At 43.4% G+C, this 12173-nt stretch overlaps 1 protein-coding gene across 1 annotated transcript in view; it reads right to left on the bottom strand.

Moving 5' to 3' along the window:
- The window catches only part of LOC120628916 (histone deacetylase 4), a 109529-nt gene that overhangs the window by 5229 nt on the left and 92127 nt on the right, over window positions 1-12173 (bottom strand). The window contains 10 exon segments of the mRNA XM_039897586.1: window positions 289-429; window positions 779-1015; window positions 1556-1694; window positions 1842-2377; window positions 3171-3395; window positions 3397-3590; window positions 4312-4416; window positions 5972-6123; window positions 6913-6983; window positions 7933-8106. Coding sequence (XP_039753520.1) covers window positions 289-429; window positions 779-1015; window positions 1556-1694; window positions 1842-2377; window positions 3171-3395; window positions 3397-3590; window positions 4312-4416; window positions 5972-6123; window positions 6913-6983; window positions 7933-8106 — 1974 coding nt within the window.

Here is a 12173-nt window from a genome sequence, read left to right on the forward strand (position 1 = left end):
GAAGCCGAAGTGTTCCAAAACGTAAAGGGTCCGATATTTTGAAGCACGAAATATCTTATTGAAATACGAAATACTCGCGAGGAGTAGAGCTGTTCCGTGTAGCAAATGTATCCAATGTGTAAATATTTAGTTTCATTTCAATTAATATTTTTAATTTTCTATCTTATTATCGAACACTGAAAAGGAATGTAAATGTACTATTCCGAACGTCGCTAGCGCTACCCATATATAAACTTCATTCGCTTTCCTATAATCTTCTGTACTGTGCCGGCTCGGCTAGACGCGTACCTTTCCGTTGGCGAGCTGCATGAGGTCGCGCGTCATGTGCGCGAAGCAGGCGGCCGACACGTTGTAGCCGCCCAGCGGCGCGGGGTGCCCGCCCGCCGCGTCGAAGCCGCACGACACCAGCACTATTTCAGGGTCGTACTCCTGCCGAACAAACACATCGTCACACCTGCACAACCAATCGCCTCCAGAAACAAAGTAAGCAAAACACAATCGAGACTGCGCAAATATCAATTTCAATTCGAAATAATGAAAAAGAAAAAATTGGTTGTAAAGTCTGTTTTGCGGATGATAACATGACGTGTATGACGCGTTATGAGCCAAACGCTCAGACCGGTCGTGCCTCTCTATCGCTTGTTCCGCGCTCTGGTTTGCACGCTCGGCTCAGCCGAATAATTATAAAAAAGTCATGCTTTTCCGTGCGTGCAACCGGCGTTCATCGCTTTGTAACAGACGACTCGTGCTTAGACTCGGTGTTAACGCAGGGGCGTACCTTGGCGATGGGCATGACGACGGAGCGGAAGGCGGCCAGGTACTCGGCGTCGGCCAGCGGCGGCGCGCCGGGCCACGCCACGTTGACGGTGTAGCCCAGGCCGGGCCCCGCGCCGCACTCGCTGGCGGCGCCCGTGCCGGGGAAGAAGTTGCCGTCGTCGTGGCGGTGCAGGCTCATGTACAGCACGTGCGGGTCCTCGTAGAAGATCTGCTGCGTGCCGTTGCCGTGGTGCACGTCCTGCGCGGGGCGGCGGGCTCAGTGCACATGCACACTCATCCGATCGGACACGTATGTTGAGCATGCGTGTAACCGAACGTTTCACGAAAGCGGCACAGATTACAGCGTCACTTTGGGCTCAGAATCAATGTTCGTATATAATTGTCACGACATTATCAGCTAGCAAAAGAATTTAAATATTACTGTGACTGTGCAAACCCAATATTTGACTTAAAAGTAACTGCACTCTTGTTATGAAGCTGATACCTAATGACTTCACGTAAAGGGACCCTTTAATTGCCAAATTGTTACGTAAAAGATGTTGAGGGAGAACAGACGCAGCGACTGTTGTACCTGCGCATAAGTTTCTTTCAAATCAATAAAAATAGAAACTGAAAAAGCTTTTGAATTTTTAAATCAATGGGACTGAACAATCTGTGTACTTCGAATTATCGAGCACAAATGCAACAATTTTACTGCCTATAACCATTCTCTTGTCGAAAGCGATAAGAACAATGATCGTTGACATGCGCGTAGGGAACGGAAAGCAGGCCCGCCTACCCAATCCACGATGAGTATCCGCTGCAGGCCGAGCCGCGTGTGCAGCAGGCGCGCCGCGATGGCCACGTTGTTGAAGAAGCAGAAGCCCATGGCCTGGTTGGGCTCGGCGTGGTGGCCCGGCGGCCGCACGATCGCGAACCTGGACAGAGCGGCGGCCGTTAGGCGCTACTGGCACTCGAGACATGCTTTTTTCCAATTTACAAGCATAAACCGAGAGAACTTCAGTTGTTTAGACTGGCTGGTCGGGCCTATAAACGGCCGCGGTCGGTTACGTGTAGCGGCTCACCCGTTGCGCAGCTCGTTGCGCGCGGTGCGCGAGGCCAGGTCCAGCAGCGCGCCGGCGGCCAGGCGCGCGGCGGCCGGCGTGTGCGCGTCGCTGAAGGCCGTGTCGGCGTCCACGCCCAGGCCGCCGCACGCCAGGCGCACGAGCCGCACGGCGCCCTTGCCGCGCCCCGCCCACGCCGCCACGTGCGCCTCCGAGTGCACGCTCTGCAGCTCCTCCAGCGACGCCTTGCGCGCGCGCGTGCGCTCCGTGCGCGCCGCCAGCCCCGTCTCGCACAGGCGCGCCCACACGGACTGCAGGCGGCCGCCGTGCTCGGGGTGCGTGGGCGCGTGCGCGCCGCACGCGCAGCCGTGCTTCAGCATGAGCGCGTCGTAGGCCAGCCCCGTGGCCGGCGCGCGCGCGCCCACCAGCGGCGACGACAGCGCGCGCGCCAGCGGCGCCGCGCCCGCCTCGCCCGCGCGCCGCGCCGTCAGGTCGATGACCTCGCCCTCCTCCTCGCGCAGCTGCGCGGCGGCCGCGTCGTGCGCGCGCGTCAACACCTGCACGCGCACAGTTAGAAGTTAGTGCTCTGGTTTTTGAATGCCTTAAATGTTGTACACGCACACAAACATCCACTTGCATTTACAATTTATTCTACAGTTATTGTTTAATTTTTATTAAAGTGAAACTTCTTTAGAATCTTAGTGTTTTCAAGCCGGATGCAACGGAGAAAACGACAGGTAAGAGACACAAATACAAAAATGTGCAGGATTCAGCCGGCGAGAGAATGAGATAGAACCCATGTGTTTAATGCACGTGTTTGCGCCTGCGTAGAAAGTTTTAGTATAAGTGTGTTGATTGTTGATGAATTTTTATTTGTGTCAATATTTTCATCTCCTTGATATGAATTTTAAAATTATGGCAAAAACTAAAGTTAAAAAAACCGCGCACGGCACTACGGAGTTATATTGTATTGCTTTGTGTTATAATAATTATTGAAGGGAAATTAGAACTGTTGTATTTGAGTTACCGAATAATATCTATTTAAAGAAACAAACACACGAATGTATAGGACACAGTGAGATACAAAACATTATATTTTTTTAATTATTCTTCTTACCATGGAAACTAAATAAAAAACCTTACATTTATCCAAATAGTTCTGATACTCTACATCCAACTCAATCTCTCGTAGGCTACTTTTCAGAAGTTACACTTCTGCCGTGTGTAAATAAATTGACGGGTTATATGTAGATTTCATAAAACTTAGGTTTCAAATAAGCTCCCTTCGTAACAACTGAAAGGACCTATCCTTATTTTTAGCCTGAATAAATGAGTATTACGATCGCTCACCGTCTTGCGGATCTGGTCGCGCAGGTAGTGGTGCGCCGTGGGCGGCTGCAGCGCGGGGTCGCCCAGCGGCAGCGGCGCCGAGTGCGTGCGGCCCAGCGGGCGCTTGGCCAGGCGCGCCCCCAGCGCCGCCGCGCCGCCGTACGCCTCGGCCTCCGACACGGGCGGCAGCGCGCCCGGCACCTGCGCGCGCGACAAGTTATTCACGGTCTCCGGTCGGACACTAAGGCCAGTAGGGCAGCGCACTCACGGGCGGCGCGGGCGGCACGTGGCGCGGCGCGGCGTGCGGCCGGCCCAGCGAGATGTTGGGCAGCGAGGGCGACGAGAACAGCAGCTCGGGCGCGCGGCCGCCCTCCTCCTCCTCGCGGATGGGCGCGCCCAGCGGCCCGGGCGGGGAGCCGCGCGGCGACGCGCCCTCGCAGTCTGCGCACACGGAACCACACTTTATTGACTCGCCCACAAACTGCAGCAGACTAGAGCGGTTTGTGACAGAGCTCCTCCGGGGCCCTACCGCCGTGCTCGTTTCCGCGAGCGGCATTACTGGGTCTCGGTCTGAAACGCGACAGACCCTCCAATCGATGGACACGAGGCGGCACTCGATAGGCAATGTTCTTTGCGTGCCGTGCAAAGCTTTGCTCCGTTTGTAAGCGATGATTTCTAAGATGCCATGAAATGAGCCATCTGCTCGGCTCATCAATTATTATAATTAAAATACCACACCAGTGATGTTTTGTTACCATGAAACGAACTAACGAACTTTATTGCCTAAATGGCATCATTACGTGGTTGCATAAATAACTAATTTAGGGAAAAAATCCAAATCTGATAAGGCGAATATGAGTGACAAAAATAAACAAAGAATAAAAAATATCGACCAAATATCTATCAATATAAGGTACAGTGGCTTTGTCTGTAATTTAATTTATTAATTAAATACACGAGCGATGTATTGGTACGATCAACGATGAAGCACAGCAGAGTAAGAATGTATGTTTATATCTATTGACATTTAACTATACGGTTCTAATGATATTAATGTTAAGGCAGATTCTGATAAATGGGATGTATATGACCGATGACGTCATAACAAATCCAATATGGCGGATAAGAAAACTGTACTCTGCTTGTGCGGTGGTGTACTCACTGCGGTGCTTGATGCGCGTCTTGAGCGGACGGCGCGCGAGCGGCGAGGCGCGGCGCTCGATGACGCGCGCCTTCAGCCGCACCTTCAGCATGTTGGGCTCCGACGCTGTCGCGCACACACACATGCGGTTACACTAGCTACACACGCACCACGCACGCAACACGCTCGCGCGAGACAACGGGATCAATTGGACACTAAGCATTGCCTAACTAAACTCAATAGCTTACGCAAAACGGTGCGAAGAGGAATAAGACGCGGTCACATTCATTTGGCGAATGCCGTTTATTCCTTGTTATCTATCTAACTACATTACACGCTTAAAATGATCATTTAAGTCCAAAGAGGAGACAAACCCCACCCGTTACAATTGTATTATAACATCAAACGAAACGATACGAAACGATCAAAAGTCTCATTTAAAATTTATAATATAATTTAATTATTAGCTCGTGTTTTTACGCGAACGAGCGCAAGATCAAAGAACACCGAATGGGTTAAAAACAAGTAAAGTAGTAGTAGAGAGTATGATGAACCAAAACACGCGTGACTTGTAAATAATAACGAATATCTCTCAAGTTAGGTACTTAACATTTTGAAATTCTATAATTAAATGCTTAATCTCAAACCAATGAAAAGATTGTTGACTCTTTGATCCCATTATCTTTTAAGCTGCTAATTTGATACTCAGCGCACACTCGTTAATTTAAATATACATAGTTTCATTGCATTAAGTTGTATTATCGTCGATATTCATACATCATGCTTCATCCACACTTTGTAGAGTAAATATTTACAAGAACACAATCCAATTTGGTTAATAATTTTACGGTTTCCGTATAACAGTCAAAACACGTAGAACTTAATTCGATGCGAAACTAAACCACTCTTTGTGACGTCAATTTAGTCAGGCAGAAAATTGTTAAAATTGATTTTACTGGCTTAAAAAAACACAATCCTGCTTACATTCTGATAATTTGAGCAACCAGTATCATCCACGACAAGAAAATAAAAATCAATCGTTTTCGAAACTATTTTAGTCTATCACTGTTAGGAAATCATATAAATTAATATATTATAAGACTATTTTGCCATATAATTTATATCGAAAGATTATAGACAATCTAAACCGGCCTCTTGATTTGTAAAAATATTGTATGACGGCTCCAGTTGCTTATGTCTATTTTGTCATTTGCACCGGACACGTCAAATAAATTAAAAAGTTGACAGGCTGTCAGCACGTGTTGCTGACGTAGAGGCGGTTTACTTATTCCATTACAACAACCCTTGACTGCCATCAAGAGTCCCAGAGTGCGAGAATAACTCCTTATTGTATGCAAATAGGTTTGAGGAAAATGTAAAGCAGAACAAATCCTGATGAATGGATGCTTTAGCTTTAGTATAACTATGAGTACTCTCAAAACATCTCTCACATACACACAGTACGCGCGATCTTAGTTGGCCGGACTTAATTAAAAGTGGGCTGCGAAAATCAATTTCAATTATAGAGGTACAAAATTGTATTTGTTACATGCGTATACCTTTTGATGATCACATTTCAGCCCGGCCAAGTAAGAAATACGCTTCTAATTAAAAAGTTAGTCCACTCAAAGACAACAACATAAGAGCAATACAAGTGAGTGTAATGAGTGATGGCACATACCAGTTTTCCTGAGTGGGAAGTCCGCGGGCGAGGGCTGCGGGGGCGCGGCGTTGAGAGTCAGGGGCAAGGGCGCGGTAAGCCGGTAGGGGTGCGCCGTGGCCGTGGCGCCCGTGGACGTTATGGACTCCCCTGATGACGATTTTACTATACCCCTTTGAGGGAGGAGACGACAAACATTATACACTATTACCTTCATTGAAATTTACTTCTAAATCGTTATATCACTTTGATTGAGACTAACTGGGGGCCAATGGATGGAGTTAAGATTTGACTACGTTCAGGAAAAAAACATATTAACGTGAGTAAAAGACACGTCCATTAAGTACTACCGCAGAGTAAGGATATAGAGGCGTGCGGTAAGTGCGACATGGTGAGAAAGGATCGCTACTACGGACGCCAGTAAGGGTCTCTTCCTCGCCTCGGTACAAAGTCGATGTCGGCATTTACCACGACATAAAACGACTTCTCTACAACATCGGTCAAACTACTGCATCTCTATCCTTGTGGTGCTGTATATCGAATTGTATTTATTTTTTATTGTCGTGGACACAATCTTATATTAATTTTATACAACGTGTAACAGAATTACGAAATAATATTGAAGGATGCATAAGTATATTTCATAGGGGCAAGATGGCGATGTGTGATTTGTCGTAGTATATTTATTTATTATTTATTTATTATAAAAAACAAACGAAAGGAACAAGGAACAAGGACCCTGTAAAAATATTAAATCAAAAGAAGTATATTTTTTATCCAGACAAACGAAACGAAAAATTCTTAGTTTTTACACATGACACCCTATTGAAGATATCGGTTTGCATTAGCACGTTGTATATTTGAAAAAATAATATGTACTGGAGATTTCTAATATGGGTTTTATCAGCTTTTTCATCGACAATGGTTTTTGACACAAAAATAGGATAATGCGTGGTATTTACCAATTTCTGTAGGGTGAATTATTTATTGTTCCGTTTGCACATGCTGCTGCTTGTTTCTTCTTTAAGAACTCCTGTAATATGATCAAAAAAAGCCGTTTATCTTTGTTCAGTGAGTAAAAGTAATAATGGTTCTAACCCTGTTCTCTCGATAAACTACTACATTATAAAAGAGAGGTCATACTAGATTGAAAGTAGTTCGAGCGAATGCTAGATGTAATCGCTTTGTTGAACGTGCCTTGTGCATCCTACTCATTGTGTCATCATCATCATCATACCAACAATGAGAAGGGTTTTTAGGCCGTACTCCATAACGCTAGCCCGGTGTGGATTGGTGGGCTTCACACACCTCTTTGAGAACATTATGACTCTCAGGCATGCAGGTGACATTTTAATTACTTCAAACTCACGTAACTTAGAAAAGATATAGGTGCGTACTGAGATTCGAACTCGGCCTCCCGAAAGTGATCACTATTACCGCTTCTACGGTATTTTGTGCCATCTAACAATAATTTCTTGTCTTGTCAATTAAGCTCATATTTGAATGACAGCTTAGAACAAATGCACGCTGTTTAAAAGTCTCTCGGAAAATGCACCCAGAGTGTTTAGTGTGAGTATGTCTATTCTATTCAATCGCGAGTTAACTACAATTTGAATGGAATCAAAACAGCGCCATCTAGTGAGAATACTTTTATGACTATGGTTTTATTAAATATGATATACATACATATGTATGTTTTGTTTAAGTATGTTTTCGTATTATAACGTACATATCTAACTATTTATTACTTAACATCAAAAAACACGTACCTTACAGAATATGTTAATTATATGTAAGTGAATTGTATATCTTATGTATCCCTTAATTTGTACATAAAGCACTATTCTATGCAACTTTCGGTCTCCATACACCTATTTATGCTTTATCTTTTATTTTGTGTGTATCAAACAATTTTTATTATTATTATACTGAAAACAGCACTGTCACTAGGTGACGCTCCTGCAATTCGGCTAGGCTGTCACCTGTAGCTTCTGCTTGACTTGCGTGGACGCGTTGGCGCTGGGCTCGTGTTTGTCTTTCTTCCGCAGCAGCTCCACGCGGTCTCGCTCGTGCCGCTCGCGCGCCTCCCGCGCCTCGCGAGCCTCGCGCGCCTCGCGCAACGCGGCCTCCTCCATCGCTTTCTGCTGCTCCCATAACTACAAGTAAGCAAAGTAGCAGATCAGCATGCTTCCTGTGTCAGTGGCATGCCAGCATGACGTGTCGTTGGATCACGCGATTAGCATGCTAGAATTGCCACTGAGAAGTTAGTGTTGGTCACGAGACCAAGTTCAGTCTGAATAGCAACAGAATTCGGAATTTTGTTGCTATGCTACAGTTGCTAGCAACATTTGCGATGATTAAATAATCGTGTCTGTCAAATTATGAGTTTTCATGGCAACGGCTTCTAAAAGCAAATCTGAATATGAGGCACGAAGAGGAAATACCGTTAGATTTTTATTTTAACGTAGTGGATAACCTTTTTATGGTTTCCTTCGACCCTTGGGCAGGTCGGAGGCTATGTGGGACTCCCCCAACTTTAAGGGCGTACACCGAAACCATCCCTTTTGTTGGATTAATTAGACGCCCGGAGAACGAGTAGCCTGCCTATATATTTAATGGCTGGTTGACGGTTGTGAAACGATGCCTTCTTCTATATCACTAATCAATTGTCTCAGGCAAAGTGACCTATACCCAGTTGAGCGACATTAAATAGATAAGATAATGATTGTAATCTGTGGGCAAACTTTGGTCCCATCGCTGGACAAAGGCATGCTCTTTTATATGTAGTTAGCAGTTTGTAACACAACCACCAATTTTCACCACGTAATGGGTTACACGTTCGAATTACACATAGATTTGGAGCGCGTGCGTTAATTAAGAGAAAATTATACCAATTTACCATGGTAAATGAAACGTTTCAATCATTGGCACTAGTACAATTGTATAAAGACTATTTTGAAATAAATTCGGGGTAATACTGAGAATACCTAATTATGTCATTACACAAATTAAATTATTATTGCATGTTTATAGATAACAATGTGTACATGTCGTATCGGCCGATCGATCGATCTATCGATGTTGTAATTATGATGTCAGTGATCATTATCAATAATTGGGATAGTACAATCTCATTTGATCATCAGATACTCTTCCGCCTATTGCCACTCGAGCCGCGCGACTCGTTCAGATATGTCGGTAACTCAAGTCCTCCTAAGGACGTCCTCATTTCTGATTTGATCGTGATTCGGTACTCCGAGAATCATCGCTCCTGATTAAATCAGAGGCTTCTTATGAGGCAGTAAGCAAGTGTATTGGATGGAATATCCAATATGTATATTTCAATCCAATACCATATCATAATCATTATCATGCATCATATTCATCATCATATCAACCCATTCCCGGCCCACTACAGTTCCTCCCACAATGAGAAGGGGTAAGGCCGTCCTCCACGCTGGCCCAGTGCGGATTGGTGGACTCAACACACCTTTGAGAACATAATCGAGAATTCTCAGGCATGCAGGTTCCTCACGATGGTTGACCACTGAAGCAAGTGACATTTTAATTAATTAAAAAACGCACATAACTTTGAAAAATTAGAGGTGCGTGCTGAGATTCGAACTCGGCCCCCCTAAAGTGAAGTCGAGCCCGTACCAACTGGGCTATCACCGCTACCATACCATACAAAATAATATCGGTTTATCTGTATTTTGTTATTTACTTAAATAGTTTCTCGCGTCAGACATACCAATGGAATTAAATACACGATTTAAACGATGCACAGTTTTGGATAGTGTCCACGAACCGCACATAATTCCAATGTTTACACGGATATTTACTTGGAAAACCATGACTCATTGCGTATTAATAAGAAAATAGTTTTGGAAGTGATACGATAAATATAAAATGGAATTTGGTGGATGTCAATTTTGTAGTTCCTCTCCCGAAAAGCAGGAGAATCAGTATTGTGTAATTTATAATTTCTTCAATCTTTGTACTCCACACCAGAAGGATCTTCGGTAATATTGTAAAGAACTATATATAGTTCTTTACAATTATTCATTGTAAAGTCAATAACTTCTGAGGGTGCTCCGTTTTCGGAGCGAAACGTGCGTAGAGGGTACATTGCCGAAGATCTGTTTGGTATGGAGTATAAAAATTGAAGAAATTATAAATAACACCACAGTTTCTCCTGCTTTTCGCGGAGTACAGCAAATTAAACTTAATTTTCATAGGGATATGTTATAAAAATTAAACGTCTAAGAAGTCCACAACAAACCGTCCGACACTAAGTCAAACCTGTAAATCTTGACTAAATTCCAACTATCCAACGTGTTTGCAAAAGCGTTTTATAGTCCAATTCTTGAAGGAGGCTATTGACTATTTAACAACACGCTAAAAGTTAGTAGCCGAGTGAAAACAGAGAGAACGCTATGTGAAAGAAGTATACACGCAGGCGGTTGGTGCGACACAATTGGTCGGGATATACTCTTATGATTTTAGCGAATGAAATTTTGTATACGAAAAAAAATTACTTTCGAGGTAAGTATATGTCAACAATGTCATGTAGCGTAGGTACATATGTACGTATAACGAGTTATTATTAATCGAAGGCCATTAACAATAATCGCGATAATCGCGACGTGACAATCACAAGTTTCGCAATGGAGCGGTTAATAAATAGAGCTGCTTTTTTTATTATTAGCGTGCGGACCTGTCTATTATTGTAAATGGATGCACCGTAAGTAATGTAATATGTCAGCGGCGCGACAATTATAGAAATAGCACAATAACATTCCGCGCGAGGTTTCTTGATGTGAGCGTCGCGCTGGCAGGCGATGGGCGTTGTCAAAATTCGCAAGCACTACCTAACTAAACTATTATGTATCGGTTTGAATTGAAATCTTAAACAATCACAGCTAGAAATATATCATCATATTTGTCTCAAAAAGCTTGACTACTAATTTGATGGCCGACTGGCGCAGTGGGCAGCGACCCTGTTTTCAGAGTCCAAGGCTGTGGGATCGATCCCCACAACTGGACAATGTTTGTGTGATGAACATGAATGTTTTTCAGTGGCTGGGTGTTTATACTATGTATATTATTCGTTAAAATATTCATCAGTCATCTTAGTACCCACAACGCAAGCTGCGCTTGCTTTGGGGCTAGATGGCGATGTGTGTATTGTCATAGTAGGTATATTTATTTATTCATTTATTATTTCATACCAATTCCAGTTTTCACAAGAAGAAGTTTTGTTATGTCACAAGATCAACTTTTAATCTAAGAAATGGCTTGCTCACGACCACGTTGCAATTTTTTAGCTAACTGCTCGATATTAAGTTAGTGTGCCATCCAATACAGATATCTTTTTGTACTGATATCAATATTATACCTATACTAGAGACACAATCCGGCTTCGCATGTAGATACTGCAGGGCTAGCACAGGTAGGACACATAATTTAGAGGAGATTATAAGCCCCGATTATATTCCCTGACCTTGTCATATAATAAACGTGTCCCACCTGCTAAAGCAGGAATGGGAGGAACATGGAATAGGAGAAGACTACCCCCCAGTTTATTATTAAACATATATTATTTGGATATTATTTCCACTTGTGCGGCAGTGCTGTAAGAGTTAATAAAGCGGTGGGAGAAGATACGTTTTTATACTTTCCCGAGGGAGATAATTGTCTTCTGCCGGCGCTAGCCGTGCTGATGTGGGGCAGTTTGGGGTGACTAATAAGTAATACAATACCGTAGAACGTTTATTAAATATATCTCGTTAGGCTTAGCCCGCGTTCGTAATGTAAGTTATGTTGTAAATGACTGTTATTGATTTTTTATTATTATTATTACTTTAAATATTTGACTTTTAAATATAATGAATGAAGATGTATTTTTATTTGTATATTGGATGCTCCATGGCAGATCTTAGCAGTACGTACTTATCAGTTTCTTTGACCATCTGTATTCCACCCATATTTGCAATAAAAGGGATTTAAAATTGAATTTTAAAGCGCACAAAGATATCTTTGTTACGACATCTTTTTACAAATTTTTGTCTTTTATTTTTTTCTCTACTATAGTATGCATGATGCCTAAATTTAAGATTAAAATTATTGAATGGCTTATGCTTCATCAATTTTATTCAGTAGACGAATATCTAAAATCAAAGGCTTAAATTAATGTATTTCTAGGTTTATATTTTGGTTTACT

This window comes from Pararge aegeria, chromosome 13 (genome assembly GCF_905163445.1).
Source record: "Pararge aegeria chromosome 13, ilParAegt1.1, whole genome shotgun sequence".
In the NCBI taxonomy this organism is placed as follows: Eukaryota; Metazoa; Arthropoda; class Insecta; order Lepidoptera; family Nymphalidae; genus Pararge; species Pararge aegeria.